This window comes from Gopherus evgoodei, chromosome 2, assembly GCF_007399415.2.
Source record: "Gopherus evgoodei ecotype Sinaloan lineage chromosome 2, rGopEvg1_v1.p, whole genome shotgun sequence".
NCBI classification, from domain to species: domain Eukaryota; kingdom Metazoa; phylum Chordata; order Testudines; family Testudinidae; genus Gopherus; species Gopherus evgoodei.
The window spans coordinates 234,625,329-234,649,015 of NC_044323.1; the positions used below are offsets into that span (position 1 = coordinate 234,625,329).

The 23,687-nt window shown below is 42.8% G+C and overlaps 2 protein-coding genes across 2 annotated transcripts in view; one reads left to right on the plus strand and one right to left on the minus strand.

The window, feature by feature from the left end:
• TRIM55 (tripartite motif containing 55) overlaps positions 1-18,932 on the plus strand; it is an 89,578-nt gene extending 70,646 nt beyond the window's left edge. The window contains 1 exon segment of the mRNA XM_030553200.1: positions 16,992-18,932. Within this exon segment, the coding sequence (XP_030409060.1) occupies positions 16,992-17,111 (120 nt within the window). The 3' untranslated portion in view covers positions 17,112-18,932.
• Positions 18,933-20,611: 1,679 nt separating this feature from the next.
• CRH (corticotropin releasing hormone) lies at positions 20,612-22,576 on the minus strand. Its single transcript, XM_030549575.1, has 2 exons — positions 22,280-22,576; positions 20,612-21,692 (listed from the first exon to the last, which is right to left on the minus strand). The coding sequence occupies exon 2, from the start codon at positions 21,675-21,677 to the stop codon at positions 21,147-21,149; it is 531 nt and encodes a 176-aa protein (XP_030405435.1). The 5' UTR covers positions 21,678-21,692; positions 22,280-22,576; the 3' UTR covers positions 20,612-21,146.
• Between the last annotated feature and the right edge of the window lie 1,111 nt (positions 22,577-23,687).

Here is a 23,687-nt window from a genome sequence, read left to right on the forward strand (position 1 = left end):
TTCTATCCTGTTTGGATGAGGGATTTATTTTGATGGGATTATTAATAGAACCTGAAAATTCCAGAGAGCTCTAGTGAACTACTGGATATACAGGTTTGCTTGCAGACCACAGTACCAAAGTGGAATTTTGCAATACATGCTGTTTGCAACCACCAATGCAGTAAGCCCAAATGCCTTCTTGCCTGGCTTTCGCTCTGGGGGCACCATGGCTTACACATGATTTGCAACATATAAAGCCAGATAGAAGGTGACCAGAACATTGGTGGTGGACATCCTGTCAGAGCTTGAGCAACTGAAATGTTTGAAGCCTTATCCTCTTATCTGCTGTTAAAGGTACAGAAGGTGTTCTATGCCTCCATCACAGGCTCTGTGAAACTTGAACAGCAGACCTTTTGTGGCTTGCCTCCGTCCAGCAATCTGGGCTGAGCAATCAGCTACTGAGATTTCAGAGCAATACACTCAGGGGTCAACTGCAGCATCTTCTAGGTTTCAGTTTCAGCCAGTATAGCTTGATGCAGTGCTGAATTGCGTTGGGCCATATCACGTGTCTGTTTTGTCTGGTTCAGATCAGCGAGGAAACATTGGGCCCTACGTGAGAGTAAGTTGTCAGGTGTGCTCAACAGGGCACTGATTAAATCCTGTTCAATAAACTGTCATTCAACACGGATAATCTTGCGAGTTACTGACAGAGATTTAATCTCTCATATTTAGGAGTGATTACTGAGAAGATTACAACAATGCAACTCTGCTAATATCCTTGACTCTGGTTAGCTTAATTTCAGAGCTGGATATGGAAACGAACAGATTTAGTAGCGCTGTTGATGATCTCCTCCTAAAACTGAATAAGCCACGTGGCTCAGGTGATATTAAATCTAGCAGCCACCTTTGATACCATTTAGCCATAAGGTATTGTTGATACAACTTCTACATCAGTTTGGAATGAATGGATTAGCCCTTGAGTTGCTAATCCTTTACTCCTTCGTGAATAAATGATCACAGTGGGTGATGTTGGGTAGTTTTTCTTCTACTCCACATGCCCTTTTATACAGAGTACTGGAAGGGTCTATCTCATCCCTGCCACTATATCCTCCCCAAATTATTGATAAGTATATTGTATAATTCCAATGGAGTTAATGTAACTCATTGCTTTGTCCAGACTCTCATCAACTTAATCTATCCTTTCTGGTTTCTATCCATTGGGTTTTTGCCATATTCCATTGATATTTAATCATTTCACAATGTCTCTTCTCAAGCCTAGCTACCTTTATTTCTAATAACTGAATCTCCTGCAGCCCTCCCTAACTCTCACTGCTACTTACTACAATCCTTCTGGCATCTGGAAGGATTTTCTTGATGCGTAAGTAATGGCCATCCTCCTGTGTATCTGCTGGAAGAAAGGGATCGCCTCCAAGACAAGTAACATTTTTTACCAATTCCCAAGGACAGTTTGCCACAATCCTGACTACTGCACCTGAGAAAGAGACATGCATCTTTGAATAGACATACCCTATTAAAATAGACTGAAAGTGGTAAATTATACAACTTCCTGTAGGCCACAAATCATATCTAGATTTATTTATTTTATTATAATTAGTTTAGAATAGTTTCTGTATTTCAGTTTCAATGGTCACCAACATAGTGTGGTTCAAAGAGCAGCAATCCGATCTCCTATATGAAAAATAAAGAATAGGTGCCAAGAATAGAATAACCAAGTAATTACATATGGATGATAAAATAGTTTTTATGCAAATGACCTTAGAGACCAAAATGTCCCTATCCTTTACCCACTTCTTATGGATTGATTAAATAAATAATCAAGGAGCCATGAGAGACCATATGCCCTGAAACCCCAAACGCTGATAGCTTTCCACATTTAATTATTTTTAATTTCAAAAGGTAGTTTGAAGAAAATAAACCATAAGAAAAAGAGCATAATGTTATTCTCATGCTTAATTTCCCATGAGCACAAATACACTCTATGTATTCTTGTAATAGTATATCTAAATTTAAAAAACAAATATAATTAAATGAAAATTAAACTGTTCTGTACATTTAATTGAGAGACTCATAGTGTCAGATTCTATTCAAATTACTACCACATCAGTGCATCTTTTAGCATAAATTATACAAAGTACAAATAACAGCCTGTTTTGTGTATCAATATCTGCACTTCTCTCACAGTGCTGGAATTTCAGTATGCAAAAACCAAGTGATAATTCACCATTGCTCATATTTGTCATACATGCACAATATAACATTTTACAGTACTTATTAATGCAGTAGAGATCATGAGTTCTTTAAACAGGTAAAAAGCTGGCATCTTTGTATTTTTAAATGATACCCCAAAGTAGATTTTTCTGTTTTGTTAATATATCATACAGGCAAAGCTGGGTATTGCTGTGTTGTGTTTATGGTCCTGGGTCCTTAATAAGTAAGGTTTACTAGTCAGATCATAAAATGCAGATCTCCATACTTTAGCTGTCCCATTCTTGAGTTTGAGTAAAAACTGAGGGCTTGTCTACATAGGGAAGCAATTCTGAAGTAAGATACGGTGTAAATTTAAAGTACTAGAGCTTTTCTGGAATAATTGCATATATAGACACTTATACTGGAAGAGTCCACACACACAGTTTTTCCACAATAACTATTCCAATCAATTCCCTTGTGTAGACAAGCTCTTAGTCCCTGATCCAGGGAAAGACTTAAACAGTTCCATTAGCTACAGTGTCTTCAGTGGGAATACTCATGTACCCAAAGTTAAGCATAAACCCAAAATACTTAATTAAATGCTTTGCTGGATGAGGCCCTAATTAAGGTCCCCAGGATTTGGCCCTGGAAATGGGCAGAAAGAAAAAAAAAGCCTGGATACAAACACCTCTGACGTTGGGAGTACTGTATTCAGAAGTCAGCACTTGGATCCAAATTTTGTGAACGAGCCCTATATATCTCATATGCCAAACCAAAAACTTCATCCAAATACCAGGGGAACAGGCTTACCATCATTATTAGTAAAGCCTAAGGCCAAATATTTTTAAAGATGAGTGTCTAAAGTTAGACATCTAAATCACCGTTTAAGCACCTGTATAAGTGCTACTTATTTTCAGAGGTGCTGTATATCTGCTCCTTCCACTGAAGTAAGTGCTAAGTACTTCTAAACATCAAGCTACTTATTTATGTTACTAAATATGGATCTAGCTACCTAATTTTAGGCAAAGAAGCTTGACTTTGGGGTCTAAATTCTCTCCTTTGATTTATTCATGCAGATATCTGATAGCTGGTCCAATCCATGCACTTTAGGATCAGTGTCTGTCTGGGTCTCTAGTTCCTCTAGTTATTTTGTCTAAGATGAAGTAGAGACAAATTGTAGTCCAAATGAGTTACTAGCAACACGTCATAGAGCCAAGAGTCTAAAGAAATACCATAGTTCAAAGGGACTAAACCACATGCGTCTAGCTGAAAAGGAAATTCAAGTTAAATCATCCACAAACCATACTCGATTTCCTTTCCCTTTGCAGTCAGTAGCTACAGTGCTGTAATTCTGTGAGGATATAACCTATAATAAAGATTGAGCTGTTTGGGGAGAGAAATGCTAATTGAATGACCTATGTTATTCTTGTTTCATGGGTTTTTAAATTTTCCATTACTTGGTTGTAACCTTATGCTATCAGCTAGAATTACCATAGGGACATTTCTCTCTGTATTCACACACTTGTAGTTATATCTGCCCCCGTTGCTGAATACTTTTATTTCTTTCAGCTGTGGATCCTCAATATATTTGCCCATAAGATAGTATTAAATCAAATGTCAGAGAGGTCTGTGATTGGTTACGTTTTAGCTAATTGCTAGTCATGTAAAAGTATTTTAAATATGCAATGTAGACAGAGCATGGACAAAACAGATTATTAAAAGAAATGTGAGATCACACACTGACTTTCTGCTCCTATACCTTTGGTTTTCTGTTTTTATGTACTCTGTGAAGGGGCATTTGTAAATTCCAGTGGAGTGATCCTTTAGAAGTATTTTAACCCTTTGCTGAAGACATAAATAATTTTCTCTCCCCCACCCCCGCCATAATATCAAGACTCAGCCCTGAAAGTCTTGCTCACCTCAGTAGTTCTTTTGAAGTCAATGGGAATACTATTGTCAGTAAGACTTACTCATGAGAGTTTAGCTTTGGAGGACTGGATCTTATGTAAAAAACATCTAGAGGCAAAGTCTTCCTCTCAGTGCCACATGATATCTTGATTCCAACATGCTCTCTTCACCAGGATGAACTTTAATGGACCCCAACAGAAACCCTAATACAGGCAAAAAAAAAAAAACATCCTGCCAGATCCTCAAGGCAGCTCTCAGCTCTACTAGTCTGCTCTTTCTATATGAATACATGCACATAGCATCAGCATGAGATATGCATAAAGGGAGAACAGAATAGCAGATTTGAGCTCTGCCCTGTGGATCTGAATATCCTTGTATATAGCTCTATAATAAGACTGATAGATGGGTGGATAGATATATATAATATGTCAAATGACTGAGCTGAATGACCAAAGGGATCAGTTCACTGTAAGTGATATTCCCCCCTATGCAGTAGACTTGTGCACTGCTTAAGTGACAATTAAACCCTGTTTTGAGGCTCCTCTCTATAGGGCTGAATTTCAGTAGTGCATTTCAGTTGTACAGCAAAAACAGAGGAAATATCAGGTGCGGAAGACTCAGAGGCGAAAAACACTCCTAAAAGTATGATTCTGTTTCTCTCTAACTTCATTGCAGAGATGGATCTTAGTTTTAAAGTTCAGGTCAGTGGTCATTTGGTTTTGAGATTTAGTTTAGGATGGTTTCTTCTAGATTTCTGTTTTGCACTTTGCTTTTATGCTTACTACTAGATTTCGTTTAACAAACACATTCAAATAATGCAGGAAAATCCTGACTGATCTCAGTATCTCTGTTTCCCTTGCTCCTGAGAGTTGTGTGATTCAGTAGTGCTGGTGACAAGTCGTGGTGACAATACATTGAAAGCAGCTCTCAGACAACTGTGTTCTTGTAATTAATTTGAGTGGCAAATAACACACCTGAAGTTTTGCATTTTAATAGTCGGGTCTGTGAATTGTCTGATTAGTCATGAGTATCTTCTTGTTTGTGGGTATTTCAATTTTGTTCCATTTCAAGTAATAATATATTATAAGAATCACAGAGTGGACAAAATGATTTCTTCTGTTCAGATTGTTGTAATTACCTAATTTAAAAGCTGAACAGACTTGAATTCTGATCTCCATTAAACTGCCTTTTCAGGGCTTTTCTCATTTGGTTGTTTAATAAAAAAAAATTCTGAAAGGAAAGTTATCACCTTCAAAAAAAGTATTTTCTTCTGTATCACAGCTGAATTGCTGCTGCTTTACATCATATCACAGCAGATTCACTTCACAGTGGCACAGCCCACCTGTTCGAAAAATTATTGTGTAGATCTCATCCTAATCCTGTGAAATACGTCAGCTTTTCTGTTTAACAGTAAATGATTCCATGCTAAGTAGTACTTGGTGATGTGTACCCATTACAGCATTGAAATATTAGCCTACCTGGCTGCAAATGTGTACCACTGAAATTCCCTTTGACAGTAGGATAATTATGACTGTGAGCTTGTGTTTACACACTGCTTCATCCTGCTACTCACCCTCTCTAGGTTATGAACAAGCAGGTATTGAAATGTGAAAGAATTAACCGCATACTGGATATTTCAGTGCCTGCCTACCCACAAGAATAGCCCAAGCCATTAGAATGGAGGGATAGGGTGGATGTGCACATGCAATTTCACAAACTAACACAAATTTAGGGCTGATTTTTACTAATGGTGCAGTACCTATGTACACAAAGGGAGCAGCTATTGTTCACTATTCAATAGTTCATACCCAACTGTACCTATTACAAAATGGTTTATTGATGGATGTTGCTGTTTATCATTCTGATGGGGTATATTAGACCCAGAGACCCCCTGCTGGAAGGCTGTCAGTCCTGCCACACCCTTTCCCCAAAAGAGCAATAGATGAGAAGCTTAGAGCGGCTGCTTGGGATGCAGCTAATCAGAAGGAGGCTGAAGGGAAGCAGCCAATCAGGGTCCAGCATGCTCATATAAGAGGAGCTGCAGAAACAGTGTGAATTCAGTCTTCTGGTAGGGATTAGGGGAGCAAGGAAGGTGTTCCTGGCTGGCTGATGGGACTGAAGGAAGATACAGGCCATGGGGAAGTGGCTCAAGGAAACACAGTTAGAGGGGCATGGCATGTGGCTGCTACTTAGAAGGTCCCTGGGTTAGGGCCTGGAGTATTGGGTGGGCTTGGGTCCCCCCCTCAACAACCAGTGGGGAAGTGGCTGCACCATGAGAGAAGGAAGTTTAGACAGGCCTAGGAAAGGGACTGTATGTGGAACTGTTACCCCTGAGAAGGGGGCTGAACTGAGACTGACCCAGCTAGAGAGCTGGGGTCAGAGGAGTAAAGAACATGCAAAGAGTCTCCAAGGAGGAAGCCCTGTGGCCATAGGCACGAACTCCATGGGTGCTCTGAGGCTGGAGCACTCATGGAAAAAAAATAGCGGGTGCTTAGCACCCACCAGCAGCACTGCCTATCAGCTCCTCCCTCTCAGCCCCAGCGCCTCCCAGCGGCCCACCAATCAGCTCTTCCCCCTTCCTCCCAGTGCCTTCTGCACACTATGACCAGCTGTTCAGCAGCATGCTGGGGAGGAGGAGGTGGAGAGAGGGCAAGGTGCACTCGGGGGAGGGAGCAGAATGGGGGCGGGAAGAGATGGGGCAGAGTGAGAGCAGGAAGAGGCAGGGGTGGGGTGTCAAGCGCCCCCAGGGAAATGAGGAAGCCAGCGCCTATGCCTGGGGTGCTGGTCCATCCCAGATGAGGAACCTTCACACATAAGCTGGCCAGCTAGGACAGTCGTTCTCAACCAGGGGTACATGTACCCCAGGGGGTCTGCAGAGATCTTCCAAGGGGTACATCAACTCATCTAGATATTGCCCTAGTTTTACAACACGCTACATAAAAAACACTAGTGCAGTCAATACATGCTAAATTTTCATACAATTACTTGTTTATAGTGCTCTATGTACTATACACTGAAATGTAAGTACTATATTTATTCCAAATGATTTTTTATAATTATATAGTAAAAATGAGAAAAGAAGCAATTTTTCAGTAACAGTGTGCTGTGACACTTCTGTATTTTTACGTCTGCTTTTTGTAAGCAAGTAGTTTTTAAGTGAACTGAAACTTGGGGTTATGCAAGACAAATCAGACTCCTGAAAGGGGTACAGCAGTCTGGAAAGGTAGAGAGTCGCTGAACTAGGGAACTGAGATAGGCCCTGTTGGTCAGACTGAGGACCAGAGTCTGAGGAGGGCTACACAGACATTGCCAATGGAGGGGTACTGTGATGAGTCCCGTTGGACTATTGAAGGACTGAGCCGAGGGAGGGCTACAGAGAAAGGACGCACCCAACTGAGGGGTACTATGACAGGCCCCATTGGACTGTTAAAGACTGAGCCGAAGGAGGGCTGCATGACATTACCAAGGGCCCTGAAATAGGCCCGCTTGGATGGTATACCTCAGAAGGGGTTTGTTTTGCTGTTCACATGGACTGAATGTGATATGGACGGAAGGCTGAGTCACTGAAGACCCGCCTGATGAGTGCAGTAGCCGACCAAGGGCACCATGAGTGGAGAAGTTGACAAAAACTGCAGGCGTGCACACACTTGCCCAGGGTACACTCACACGAGGTGAGCCGAACCCCGTTACAATCATTTACTCTTTTTTAATAATTGCTAGTCAGTGGGAGTTGCACCTGTTTTGCCAAAAGGAGGATTATCCCAGAATCTTTAACCTTCCCCTGGAAAGCCACCTGAGATGGGCAGAAAGGGCCTTGGTTTCACATCTTATCGAAAGGGTGGCAGTTCTCTGAGTTCAGCAGAGTACTGCACTGTAATGCCACCATTGCCCACACCAGAGTGCAGATCACAGTGTGAAACTTAATTCCACAATCATCTATCTGTTTAAGAAGTGATAGTGTTGTCAGTTGAGTTATATTATTGTTCTTAGGGTGTGAACACCTTTTGGTATCACTGTCCTAGCAAGGAGAAAACACCTACGCGCACAGATCCAGACCAACAAGCACATAGCTGAGAAGATATAGAAACATGAGATCAGGGTGAAGAAAAATGTTTAACTGTGCTGTGGACTTTCTCTTTCCATTGCACCGTAGCTCCAAGAAATTAGAACTTGCTGCTTCAGCTGACATTTCAGCAAGTTGTTTTCTTCCTGAAGCACTCTTGGTATTTTTCTGGCCTTCATAGAATGTGCAACATGTCCACAGCTCTTATGTGCCACGTCCAACATATTTACAATAACACAGCTAAGTCATTCATTCATGACTAAGTTAAACTAGCATTCACACCTTCAAAGCATGCTGTGTCTATAAACCCCATAAATTATGCTGGCTCTGTTATCTGATACAATGAATCAAATTCTTGGGTGAGTCACAATCTGAATTGATAGGGTGTCTCATTCATCAGGTTTACCACAGCATTCATTTTAAAAAAATCTTTAATTTACAGCACTGTGTATTTCCCAGTGGAACAGCTAGGCAGCATAGCCAACTTGACTGATCCACTATTAGATTTTCTACCTATCCCTGCAGCAAGGTAGGAAAGTTTCTTTTGGCTGGAATTAGATGGGCTATGTCCTGTAAGGTAACACTTAGAGGTTTTGTATATTTTAATTCAGTTCTTGCTTGTTTCTCCCTGCTTATCTGCTGGGAGAGAAAAGTGGAGGAAGAGAGGATCTTTGAGGGCAGGCAGTAGTGTGAGTACTAAATTTCTCATGCTGGCAATCAGTGCTCATTCATTGCTGGTGAGGGAGTTAGAGGATTTTTTAAATTGTTTTTATTAGACTAGTCTCTGGTGCAATTGGAAAAGGGGCAGGACCAGAAATGATCAGGGATAGTTGATTAACCAGAGAAGCTCCAGAGATTTGCTATGGGAGTATCGAAGAATGATGGATGGGTAAATCCAGAAAAGACCCTTCAGCTTGAACCACCTGCGTTTTGTAAAACTGCTTCCTTCCCTTTCTGCCACTGAGTAGGGCCCTAGAACTTAAAAGTTGGAGTTGTGACCCACTCTTCCTTGTAATTTTTTCCTTTCTGTTTTCTCTGACAGCAAGACTAGGCTTTGATCCAGACTGAAAGCTAATTGCTCTCGGTAGAGAGAGTAAACATCTTTGGTATACATAAAGAAGCTGGATGGAAAGTTAAAAGGGTGTGCTTTTGTTAGATTTTGGCCGAGGCATTGAGATCGATTAGGAATGAAGTGAAATGAAGGGTTTTGTTTGTCCCAAAAGACCTTTCAGACAATACCAACACAAGGAAGTTTTTCTTTAAGATACTCTTCCCCAGAACTGGTTTCAACATTTGGTCAGACTCCCAGGCCTGTGGTTTACTTAATATTCTACAGGGAATGTATGCAACCTACGCAAAAATAAGCAAATCTGAGCAGGTTTTGCTCAGAACTAAATTTGGTATTGTTGAGATCCTGAGTAAGTGACATTGCATTATCCGTTTGCCACACAGCACTAATTGTAAGTAATGAAAATTCATTCAAGTAAAACATTTAGTCCCAATGGACTTTTAAAATACACTACTGGCCACCATTCAAAGAATGACACAGCTAGGATTATAATTGATGGAGTCTGCCTATTTGTATGCTGTCTGCTACCGTATATAGCTGAACAGTTTTTTTCAGATAACATTCTATTGGTTCACCCTGAATTTTTTGTTTAAAAGAAGGCGTTTAATAAAAGGAATCTCTCATCTTGAAGCAGTATGGTGATAAGGGTGATAGCTGCCAGGTATTCTGCTGAAGCAACTATGTTGCATAAACAGACATTCTTTAACTAAAGATTAAACTATTTAAAATAACCTCTTGCATGCCCTTTATTTTCACTACCTGAATATGATTAGAATCAGAGGTGTAGGACCTGACAGTTGAAGCACCAACCAGAGCCTACAAATTATGGGATGGGTATGTGACCAATTAACATGTTTTTAAGCATGATCATTTTTGTCAACACTGGGTCCTAATGGTGTTTAAAAATGTTAGTTAAAACTAGTTAATTAACAGACCACTCATTTTCCTAGTCTAGACAAGCCCTTAGAGGCAGGATTCATGTAATGTTACTGCTCATTTTACTGAGTTCCACTTTTTCCCCAAACATACATCCTTGCAATCCACCCCCCAATCAAGACAAGCCAGCAGAAGACACCTGCCGTCAGTGGAGTTGCTCAAGGGTAACTGAGAGCAGAAAGTGGCACACTGACTTAAGAAACAGCTTTCTAAGGTCAGATTTAGAACTTTTGGCCCAAATTTTTGTTCTGCTGTATCAGTGTAAATCCAGAGCAATCTCCATTGAGTCAATGAAACTGAGAGAGGAATTTGGCCCAAGATCACTTTAAGAGCCATAGGCTGAACCCACACTACAAAGAAAACCAACAGCACTGTGTCTCAGAACCTGGGTCAACTGACTCAGCCACACTGGACTCAGGCTGCAAGGCTAAAAATAACTGTGTAGACGTTCCCGCTTAGGCTGAAGCAGATGCTCCGAGACTCTCCACGCTTGCCAGACTTCATTCCCTGGGCCCCTGCCTGAACAGGAATGTCTGTTTTTAGCCCTGAACCCTGTGAGCCTCAGTCAATGGATCCCGACTCTGAGATTCAGCGCCACAGGTTTTTCTTTGCAGGCATACCCCTCAATGGAGTTACTGTGGCAAATGAGTTATTTTGGAGATTTTGCCTTAGTAGCAGCAGCAATAAAAAAAAAAAAAAGGTCAAATACTGAGATTTTTTACTTGATCCTTACTCAAGCAAACTCCCTCTGATTGTCTGAGTAAGGACTAATGTGATTAAAAACTGAAAAAAACATGTCATGATTTCAGTCATGTTCTAAAATGTCAGTGAACTGCATTTTCCTGTGGCCAATATGGATGAACTTCACTCTCATGCAGAGGTCTAGCTCAAGGCCTATGCACCACTTAAATCCCTCAAAACAGGGCATAGCTGGGACTATTTGGAGGTCTTAAATGAATGCAAGAGGCACAGAGACCTTGAGCTGCCTTCTGCACAGGAAGAGTTTCACTCAGTGTAAAGAAAACGTACTGATTTCTGCTTTATTCATGTATAAGCCTTTTTTTTTGCTCTTGGGCCATGAATATAGTCTTTGGAGGGACATAAATTATCGAGTAGCAGCCTGCATAAAGTAGCAGGAAGACTGCAGATAACTAAACTGACTGTCACATAGAAGCCCTGATGTCATAGGTAGCATTCTAAGGAAAACTTTTTACTGAGTGTTAGGTATTATATAAAAGAGCAGAGATGTATAGGTAGGAAATTAGGGTGACCAGATGTCCTGATTTTATAGGGACAGTCCTGATATTTGGGCTTCGTCTTACATAGGTGCCTATTACTCCCCTCCCCATCCTGATTTTTCACACTTGCTATCTGGTCACCCTATAGGAAATGCACAATAACAAATTCTATTCTGTTTCTGATGTGTTTCTATAGCCTTAGGGAGATGAAGCTATCTTACCCCTCACTTTTCATTATGTTACATCATTCTGCACCTAGCATAATGTAACCTTACACAATCCAGTACCCATGCAACAGTACAGCAAAGATCTGTAGAAGAAAGTAGGGTTTTACACAATTAGATAACATAAAAAATATGCACAGCTACCAAAAAAGATAGTTATTTACTGACTTTGTAAAAAATGGTAAGTACGACAAAGTTCTTAATTCCAGTAAAGCTTGTTTATGATATACTGAAGTTTTTGTGTGTGGACGATATGGAGACGGGTTGGTGGCTGTACGCAGAAAGCGGAATGTAAAACTTTGAAATACTCCTGGTAACTAATATGCACGAGCAGTCTATCCACTTTCTACTCCCCTCCCCACAATATAAATCAAACCACTTGCAGGACAAAGTCAATTTTCCTGTATTAATGTGAACCTTGTAAAGATTTAACTGGTGCTTGTGTCTAATGCTCAATGAACCGAATCCTGATAGGTGCTGAGTACTTGCAACTCATCAGATTAAATAAAACCTGAGGTTCTTAGCTTTACTCAATCCTTACTCAGGCAAATTGTGTGTACCAGAGCTGGAGCGGCACTGAGCAGCTGCTGAATTCAGTAGGAGTTGCAGCTGGTCAGCACTTCTCAGAATATGGCCCATTGACTTCTGTTATAATGTTGCTTGAGTAAAACCTGAATTAAGACCAGGTGCTCAGTTCTAATCATGACTTGTCCGAATGTGAATTCCTGGTGTTTATTGAGGGCATGATTCAGTGCCTCCTGAAGTCAGTGAGGAAAGTCTGAATCATATCCTAGGTGTTTAGCATGTCTCCAAAATTGCTTTAATGTGTTTAATATGATCTGAAGTGAATGTTTTAGTTATTCATTATTATTTTTAGTAGAGGCCCCAATCAAGGCATGGGACCCCATTATGCTTTGTACTGTATGAATACACAATCCCTGCCCCTAGAAAGAGCCCTAGTCTAGGAGATAAATTTCAGATAAAGGTTCATTACTTACTAGCAACAGGAAGACATTATAAAGTGTTGAATCGACTTTAGACACCATGTGAAAGCCATATGGTATAGACTGCTATGACATGGAGAAAGCTGCCTTCTTTCTGAGGAGCAGTACAGTCCATGACGGAGGAGTGTTTCAAAGGCACGAGGGGAAGTTAGTTGCCCAACTTCCATTGACTTTCAGTTGTGTGCCAGACTCCCCTTTCTGCCTTCAAAAGTCTCTCCCTACCACTCTATTTTTAAAAGCTCTTTTTCAATGAACACTGGAGCTGAAAAGTTTGTCCTGAAATATCTTAATGATACAGTATAATTTTGCAGCGCACAGTCTGCTGTTACAAAGGGAAGTGAGTTGAGTTATACAAGCAACAACTTTCTCTGGGAGTTGAAGTAGAATTTAAGAATTTCCCTTTTTACCAATCTGATAATAATAGGTCTAAATAATTGTATGACTCCATGAGTGGCAGATCTTAAAACATTCCAGGTCCGAAAATGCAAGTTTACAAGTCCATGCAGAGCTGCATTCTCACTATTGCCTCTATTCCACCCACAGCTAATTGTGGTATCTATTAATGACTCTTGAAAAGACCCATGACTGGCCCAGATCAGCTGACTCGGGCTCAGAGGACTCGGGTTGCAGGGCTATAAACTTGCTGTGCAGATGTTCGTGAAGGGGGAGGGGGCTATAGCCAGGGCTCCAGCCTGAGCCCAAATGTTTACACTGCACTTGTAAAGCCCCACAGCATGAACCCCACGAACTTGAGTCAGCTGACCCAGGGCAGCTGCAGCTGTGCTGTGGGTCTTTTATCACAGTATAAACGTACTCTCCGAGGTTTTCACCAAGCAGAGAGCTAGTAGACTGGAATTCTGTTGAGCATGGTGAAATGCATGGAGTAAACACTTAATACATCCAAAACCAAAGAGGGGTTGAAGGAGTCTTGAAGTTTGTGCCTAAACTGGGAAATACCATCATGCTATAACAGGTATTAGCTTGCACAATATTAGATATGATTTAGTACTTGGTGTAGTGTCATGGGGCTGCCCCCCGCCTGGAGTGCTCTCTTGTGGCAGACTGCAGCATAACAGGCAGGCCTGCCTCAATTCCCCTCCTTCAGAGTCCCCAGAAATAGTCCACAGAGTATTCCCAAGTGTAAATATAGCCCTTGCGGGGCTCATTTATTACAGAATCCCATGCACATAAATCGTAACAAAAGTCCCACAAGAATAGTCCAGACTTCCCCCAGCATAATCCAAACACTACAGGTAACATCCAGCTCCGGCATCCCTCTCCGGGCCCTGGCTCCAGTAGTGTGATGGAGCTGAAAGACACTGGAACAGCGTTCCAGCTCCACTACACCACTGTGCCCCATTCCTGCAGCCTGAGGACAGGGAGATGCTGTAGTTGAGGACTACACCACTGCCTGGCTCTCCAGCACAGCTCTGGTGTCCCTCACCATGGCCTGGCTCTTCAGCACAGCCCTGAAGTCTCACCATGCCCTAGATATCAAGCATAGCCCAGTCCTGTCCTTGTACCAGGGCAGCCCTTCCAACTGCAATATAACTGGGCTTTTCCCATTGGTACCCCCCCACAGCCTCTCTGCTGGGAACATCCTTGCCAGTGCCCCTTCCTTCATTCTCCCTGGCCCTTTCACTCTGGGCTAAGCTCTCTGGCCCTGAGATATCAGTTGCTAAATTCCTCTGCTGCTCCCCTGTCTTCAGCTGTCTCCATCCCTGGTTCTCTGGCTTGGGGACAACAGCCAGCAAACCACTCTCACTGCTCGTCTGCCTTCAGCCTTTTCCCTAGTTCCAGACGTAGTTTCCTAGTTCATTCCTTCCTCTTCCCACGGAGGGCCTGCAGAGATCTTTCTGCAACTTTCCCCAGAAACTCCTCCAGTCTTCTGACCAACTCTCACCAGGACTCTCCCTCGGTCAGTCTCTCCCTGACTTTTTATAGCACCCAGGGGCTGCCTCACTCTCATAACTGGCTAAATGGGAGCACCAGCTCAGGCACAGGGGAACTGGACCTACTTCATTTTCTGGGGCCAGCCACCCTGTGCCATATAGACAAAAGGCTATTGGGTTTAAGCTTGTGTCAGCAGGCGAGGTCTACCATGTGTTAATTAATGTGCATCTCCTAATGTAGAGAAGACCAAGTAATTATTCTTTTATTTTTCCCAATTCTTTTAGTTCCCAATCTACCAAAGCACTTATGCATATGCTTAAATTTAAGCTTGTCAGGTGCCCTGTTGATTTAAAGTTAAGTATGTGCTTAAGGCCCTGATCCACAAAGTTATTTAGGATCCTAACCTTCACTGTGTCAGTGCCTGTGTACCTTTGTGGATCTGGGTCTAAGTACTTTGCTGGATCAAGTAGTCTGGAACCAGAATGAAATAGTTGTTGGAACATCAGGTGGAGGTGATCCATCTGGCTGATGCTGTACAGTAAGATAAATGATAGAATAATAAGGCAGCTTCAGAGAAGAAATCAGAGGTGAGGTGGGTGTTATTAATTATTTGCCAGACATTTAAGACTATGTGCACTAAGGGTGTATATTAAGTGCCCTATTGGGGATGTGGGTGCACAAAAACGTGCATGCATAATGATCATTATTTTTAGTTGTTCTAGGCATTTCAGTTGCAAACTTTTCAAACGTGGATTCCCTAAATCTACATAACAAACCCAAACAAATGGCGTTATTTTCAGAAGTGCTGAGCACTTACCACACCAATTGAAGTCAAGCAAAGGGGAGTGCTGGGTGCTCAACACTTATAAAAATCAGGCCACTTCTTTACTGAAGGCATCTGACTTTAGGAACCCACATTAGAAGTTTTGGCCAAAAGATTTTACACACATTATTCAGGTCTGTGGGCCAGAACTTCATCTGAGGATCTGACTGTTGTGTGTCTAATTCCTTATAATGTGCAAATCTGAGAGAGACTAGGTGGGTGAGATAATATATTTTATTGGACCAACTTCTGTTGGTAGAAGGTACAGTCTTTCAAGTGTCACAGAGCTCTTCAAGTAACCAGACTGTCTGAGCTAAATATAAGATGGGTTCTTGCATTTGCTCAGGAAGTAATGTTTAGTCTGGCGTCCTTCTCCTTCATATTGTGAAGTTTCCCGAAGTTGATCCAATAAAAGATATTACCTCATCTACGTTGTCTGTCTCATAGCCTGGGATCAACACGGCTACAACAACGTGGCAGACAAACCTGTTTACTAAGTTTAGGAGGCAAATTTTCGCTACAACCTTGCTGAAAAGGAACTCTGGTACTTAAATAGGTAATTCCTCCTCCAGGTCTTCCACTAATTTTTGCACTCTCATTCAAGTGCACAATAGGTTTACTCACTGGAAAGCATTGTTTATTGAAAATTTAAATGTAAATAATACGGCCAAATTTGTACACCACATTTTGAACCTGCAACAGAGATGCATCATTTTGATAATCTTGTCCAAATTAAGAGGCTAGATTAATCTGTCTTTCAAGTTTTAGGGACAGATTCTTAGCTGGTGTAAATTATATTACCCCCATTGAAACCACTGGGGCTATGTCAATTAATACTAATTAAGGATCTGGCCCTTAAAAATAAACTGAAAACTTCAATTAGATGTAGGAAAAGAAACAGGAAACTACTTGTGTTCATGTCCACAAGACTTTAGGACTTGGCCTATAGTGGTATGACATTGTCCAACTAGACAGTAACTGGAATGAAGCCCATTAGCCAACTTACACATAACAGACCATCATTTCTCACTAATTCCAGTATGGATTTTAACATTACATACTTACAAAAATTGCTTGGAAAATGCCAAATAATCATCCATCCTATGCTGTAGTTCTTCATAAGTATCTGTGATATGTTGTCAATACCTGTACATATGTTTGCACCATGATTTTGATAACTTTACATTATGCAACTGTTAGAAATGGTTGAGGCGTATTTAGTGTTAAAGGACACAATTCTACCATCCTTACTTATTTTAAATAATACCTTACTTGCAAACAGTCCCATTGAAATCAAGTATATTTCCCACAGTAGGATACTCTTACTCACATTGTGTAGTATGGGAAATATACTTGATTTCATGTAAGAATTGAAGGCCTTTTGAGCTATGCAAACACATGGGGTGAAATCCTGGCCCTATTGAAGTCAATTGCAAAACTCCCATTGGCTTCAATAGGCCAAGATTTCATTCATGGCTCCTGCCGCCAAAGGCTTTTCATGTTCGTTATCTTTCCTTCTTTCTACTGCCTGTCAAACTTTATTGATAGAAAGAAGCCAGTATTATAGAACCGTATTGCAAACATAATCCCAGCTTTAAAAGATGAGCTTTTCTTCTTCCCCTTGTAAACATTTTCTTCTCATATAGACTGGGTCTGAACTATCCCGTCAAGGACAAGTGGAAGACGTTCCAGGGAGCAATGAAAGAACTGATGAGCCGGCTCGTCATGTCTTCTCTTTCTCCTGGTTAAACTCATTGAATGAATGATGACTATCATTCCGGCTGGCTTTGGATGTACTTACCTAAGAGGAGCCATGAGGCAGCAAGTGACCTGGCTGGAACCAACAAGAAATAGTCCATATAAGGGACATCTTGATCAGGTTTAATTCCAAGGACGTTATTTGAATTCCATTATACTGTATCTGATACTTTTAGATTAGAGTGATGTTTGGAAATAGATGAATAAAGGGAGTGGGAAAACTGGACAAATAGATGTCTTGATGAAATACTATACTAAGTTTGACTGTGTCCAAGTAAAACCTGTTTCAGAAAGGAGAATGTTGAACAGAAGCTTCATGCTATAATTACAGTTGCAAAATTAGTGAGCACTATGATTGTCTGTAGCCAGCCTGAGTATCCTGCTGTATTTTTGTAAGTGCTTACCCAACACTGTTAGTTGAAATATGACTAATAGCATCATTTGTCAATGAAAATATGACCCCCTCACTACTCTTAATTACTCCAGTTGGAGTAACTCCATCCTTTCAACTTATTGCTAATGCTTGTGGTAAATCCTTGATGAAAGCCACAAAATTCAAAGGTAAGTCTAAAATTCCACTCAATACAACCACTGTGCTGAATGACTCCGGCACAAGTGGTGCTACTGCATGCTGATGTGCAATAACTGAGCATAAATGAGGATGGCAAGAGGAGCATTTCACCTTTAGATTTGTGTTTTCCAGCTGTGGTTGATAGGTCACAATGAATAACACTCAGACCACTCAGAAGTGTTATTTGGTGTTATATTTTATATACCTGTAGACAATAAAGATATAGGTATAGGAAGCACTTGATTGGAACCCTTCCTGAATTATGTGGAATACTAATCTATATGTGGTTCATTATCTGTACTTCCCCAAAAGGCAAAGAGAGGGTTCTGAATGAGTGTCAGCTTGTGCCTGTCTATGTCCGTATCTGTTATACCTATAGCTTCTCAACTTCCTTTAATACATGAAATCAACACTCTCACTTTTATCATAATGAGCAATTTGATAGGAAAAGGGCAAGACCTCAGAAACCAGGAAAGACCATTCTGAGCTGAACGGTGATGAGTTTATTGCAAGTATCTCTTAAAGATTGTATTTGAAAGATTATAAACCTATGGAAAAGGCTACCACAGTGCAGAGAGACGCATACTACAGATATTTAACTAATGAAACTGATTACATAAACTGACATGCCTTTTCTAATAGTGAGCAGATTGACATTGCATTTGATTCTGAAGGTGAAATTCTGGGAGTTTTCCCACTGACTTCCTTGGGGTCAGGATTTCACCCTAACACTCTAAGGACATTTTAATAAATGATTACAGAACTGAATACTGTATTTCCTAATGGGTGCTGCCTGTCATCATCTCTGAAAGAGTTCAATTGTCTTTGAGAGTGATCAATATCTTACAAGGTCAGGGTCTGAGAGCTGGATCCAAAGCCCACTGAAGTCAAGGGGAATCTTTCCCCTGACTTCAGTGGGCTTTGAATCAGGCCCTGAATACACAGCTCTTCTTATAGCACCATGACTGACCATGAAGACATGGTACCACAGTCAATAGCATGAAATGGTTGATTAATACATGCTAGAAGGCAGTATAGTTTAATGTGAGAGCCAAGTAATTCTTGAATACAAAGCCCAATACTGACAACAGTTTGCAGTGTAGCCTTTGGAAAGCCGTTTGCCATCTATGTTGTTTCTATTTTTCTTCCTGTAAAATGGGACTATGAAGGATGGGTTTGAGGATCAGTTAGTTAATGTTTGTGAAGAGCTTTGAAATAACAAAGCCTATGTTAAGAGTTATATCTTCACTGAACAGCAGTAAAATTCATCACCACATCCAGTTGTGTTTTTTCCACAAGATTTTGTTCTTGTTTTTTGACAAGTTATTCCTAACGAATATTTGCAACCAATACTCAGACTTGTCTTCATTGGTTGCACAAAATCCCTTTGAACTCTTTTTTTTCCTGATGATTCATAAGATAATAGGAGAAAGCTGACTTCATAAATATGAATGAATTCAGTAAGGAACTGTCCCTTTCCCGTACTCATGCGAATATGAGAATTTAAAGTGTTTAACAAAATCAATAGCACTTGAGTGATTGCCTTAAACCAAACATTTTAAAAATCAGTTTCATGACACCATAAAATGCATTTCTCTGCTAGAGCGCAGCCTGCACACAGATGCATCCCCGAACTCAGCGCTCATTCGTGTTAATTACAGGCCCACCGGATTCTGCCGTCTAGCCATTCACAAACTCCAGCTGTAGTCAATGAGAAGTTCTTACGTACAAGGATGGCAGTGTAGGGTCCCAGGAGGAGAATATACTCCAGAGACTGAACCCTCCTATTAGATCAATTTAATTCTTTGGGGTTCCCATTCGGCCAGTCACACGATAGACCCTTCAGGGCATGCTACAGAGTGTGAGGTGTCATCCCTAATTAGAAACTTCCATAAAAGTTTGTGCTCTGCCGGAGAGATTGGAACATCTGCTTTGAAGTTAACACAGAACCTTAGTGTGCTAATGCTGGAAGCCCAGTTCTCCGTTCCCCACGCCCCCAAATTCCCAGTGGTGTCGGGGAGTTAGTGTGTGGCGTGCAGGACTGGGCGTTATGTGTGGTTAGACCGTTCAAAAAGGCGTTCAGTCTTCCCCAGTGACTTGGCGCTGTTCTGGTATTATACGCTACGTCAGAAGTGTTTAATCATGCAGGGGATGGTTGAGGTGCTGGACACAGGAGCTCGCTCAAACGTGGCCTCTCGCTAGACTGTATGTCGAGGTTAGCGGGAAGGGGGCGAGTACATTTATGTCTGTTTAAAGCATTTTGTAGAAACGTTTCTTCTCATGAACAGAATTGGGGTTTTCGACGTTAAGCCTTCAACTTTACAAAACAATCACCGGTGGCATTGCCAAGCGTGTGGCTTAATCCCCGCAAAACTTCATGTAAAATAGTTCTCAGATGCAATAATCTTCCAGCTCCTTGGGGTTTTTGTAATTGCATCCCCGTAAACCCAGCACAGTCGCCCTCATTTTGTTTAAATGGGAGACAAGAAAAATGGGGAGGGAGATAGACTGGCTGTTTGAACGACAGGTTTTAGACTGGAGTCATTTTCTTTGAACAGAGCTGAGTTAAACAATTGAATTCGGGAGCGGAGAGTGAAAGTGCTGCTAAGTACCCTGATGGATGCATTTTCTGTACATGGAGTGCATGCGGTGTTAAAGCATATAACCGGGAGAAAGCATAAATATCCCAGAGACCCTTGAACTGCACTGAAGACCAGAGACCCTAGCTGTATCCTCAGGACATACCCTTAGCAGTGTCCTATAATTGACACATACTCATCTTACACCTCTCTTCTTTTGAGCTATCAGCGTGCAAGTTGTTAACGAATCCTCCGTTTCATTTCAGCGCTATTACGGGCGGGTGGATGTAAAAAAACCCCCAAACAAATAGCTCAGGAAAAGCTTTTTTTAATATATACCGAAAGGAAACCGCTGCTGAATCTAGAAGACCATATGGCAAGAAAGTCTATAAAACCACAGTTACTTTGCAGCTTTTATTAAAAATATAAATATTAAACATTCTCTTACACAACAAAATTGACCGAGCGCTGAAAAGATGTTTTATTACAGAAATGGTACAGGAAAAAGTTGAGTCGCAGAAGCTTACAGAGATCCTCCCACCTACCCACCCACACACAAACACACACCTTTTCCCACAAGAAAACATCTCTCTCGTCCAACGGCTTCTTTGAAACCTTTCTTCCGCTGTCCCCCTCCTAAGTAGCGATGTCACTAGAACAAGTTTGAAATGGAAAAATAAAGGTGAGAAAGTTACAAACGACACTTCTCTCGTCACTGCACGGGAATACACTGCTGTGCATGCTAACCAAGGGACATGGGCTCTGTTCAGCGTACACCCTCTATGTTTAAAGCTATAGAAAAATAAAGAGATGACATCAGAGCAGCACTATGGTATATAATACTGTATCATTTTGTGCTAACTGCAGAATCTCTTTGGCAAGGCGAGGCCGCTTCATTTCCCGATGATCTCCATCAGTTTCCTGTTGCTGTGAGCCTGCTGCGCTAACTGTTCGGCTCTGGCCATTTCCAAGACTTCTCGGAGGAGGTGGAAAGTCAGATCCAGCGAGATCGGGGGCTCCTCGGATCGCTTCTCCCTCTCCATCGCCTCCCGGGGCAGGCTCTCGGCTTCCCCCTCCCCGGGGCCCGCCGCACTCTCCAGCGAGCGCTCGGGGAGCTGCTGCAGCTGTTGCACCGCTGCTCGGAAAAAGTTGGTGGCGGGGGCGCCGGGCGGTAGGCGGCTGCTGCTGCTGCTGCTGGAGGCGAAGAAGGAGGCGGTGGGGCTCTTGTTGAGGTTGCCCAGCCGCAGGAAATACTCTTCTCCCATGCGGAGCAGCACGGGCAGGCTCGGCTGCGGATGGAGGAAATCTGGCGGCAAAGGAGCGCTGGCGGCGGCGGGGGGGCTCTTGCTGAGGGCTCTGCAGTCATGGCAGGGCAGGAGAGCAACCAGCAGGATCCCTGTGGAGACCAACAGCTGGAGCTTCATGATCAACGCCCAGATCTGCAACAGGGGACAGAAGCGGGGGGAGGGCGGGAGGGGAAGGCGCGGGGCGGGGAGAGAAAACCTGCCGCGTTGGAGTTAGACTGTCGGGACAGGAGCGCATAGCCCGGTGGGTGCGGCTGGCCGCCGGCCAACCCCAGAGAGGGAGCCGCTCGGGCCGCTGTCCGAGGTGCTGAAAGGATCAGCCGCCCCTGCGCCCCCCGGTCTCTGGCCCTGCCCCGGGCACGGGGGAGCTGTTCCCTTCTCCGGTTGGCGTCTCCAGGCGTCTCAGAGGCGCTGGAAGGAGCAAGCCCCCGACGGCCCAGCGCCGTAGCACGGCTAGCAAGCGAGGGCCGGCAGCCAGCCGGGGCCGGGCAGGGAGCAAGCGTCCCGTTTAAAGACGTACAGCGCCGTGGCTGCTTCCCAGGCAATATTCCACCCGGCCCTCGGCTCCTCGGTCATTGCTCCCTCCCGCGGGACCCCCCAGGAGCTGGTTTGCCAGGCTCCTTGGAAGTCTCTGCAACCGTTTGTCAGCCAGAGCCTCACAGCTGCGCCCGGGCAGGCAGAAGTTTGCTTGGTTGCGGCTCAGGCCGGTGATCGCTGCCTACCTCAGAGATGGCGCTGCCGGTTCGTAGGGCAGGCGGAGTCTGTCCGCACTGGGGGCTCGCCGAGGTCCCGCTGTCACTCTGTCCGTGCCGTCTCTTCCCCGGCTTGTGATCAGATTTTCTCCTAATCAGAGCCTGGGTGCGTGATTTTATAGCGTAGACCCTCTTCTGGAATCACGCAGCACTTGCCTAATAAGCTGACGCTTTCTTGACAGCCCGATTGCGTGCCCCGATCTACTGCTGAATAAATCATGGGGGCCCTTTCGGAGCAGCAATGGGCAGAGTTTTGCTATCACAACACAGAATCTCACATCCAATTATATCAACAGATATTTATCGCCTCGTTAGTGACGTCAGCCGGAGCTGGGTCGGGGTTGCTGAGCAGGGCCTCGCCCATTGACAAAAATCCTTGAATGAGATTTCCCAACGGGGGCTGAAAGCAACAGCGACCGACTTCTTACTATGAAAGGCCGAGCGGGTAGAAAACTTTCCACTCTAGTCCCGCATGAGAAGTACCTGCCGTCAACCCGGATCCAGAGCCGGCCAAGGCTGCTAATCAGATTCAGGGCTTGCACCCTGGCTTTGTCAACCTCCCGAGCGAACTTCTAGTCAGAATGATGAACTAGAGACAGAGTTTGTTCTAATGCCAACACAGCTCATCGCCATTACCGATTTATATGTAAGAACAACAAGTAAAACACCCCCATAGAAAAGTCCCGATAAAGGACCCCGAGGCGATATTTTACCAAGATTTCCCATCTCTAGCTTGATGAGAGGTCCGAGATGCTAATCTCCAGTTGAATCTCTTAACACACTTAGCTGGTCTGAAAATTTAATAATTGGTAACATACACTCAAGTTAAGTTTCCAGTAAAGCGGGAGGTAAAATCCAGCCAATGAGACTCACGCACTAATGTGTTTTTATGGGAAACCTACTGTTTGAAAACACATAAGCGACATCAAACTGTGATACGCAAGATCTGCTGTCGGGGTGTCAGGTTTGCTGGTGTCTGTGTTTGCAAGTCGTAGGGCTAACGTTACCGCTTCAGGACGCATCTGTTACAGAAATGAACGCCGGCATTTGCGATTAACTTGAGACGATCAGATCGGTGGCAGGTAGGAAGTGTTATAACTAAGACTATCGAAGTGTCTTATTCAAAAAACCTTGCAAACGCGACAGTTGCCATTAGATTGTACATTAACCGGGTGATCCGAATTTCTGTATTAACAGTGAGTAAATCAACCTACATATAACGATCGGGATTTATGGAAACTTCCCCTTCGCTTATCTCTTGTTTTCTGCTTCCTCGGTGAGATGTAAGGCGCCTTGTGATCTGTGTATATACCACGCTGACATTATTTTCCTATTGAAAAAACGTTGGCAGTTTCACGAGACCCTTGGTTTTGCCGTC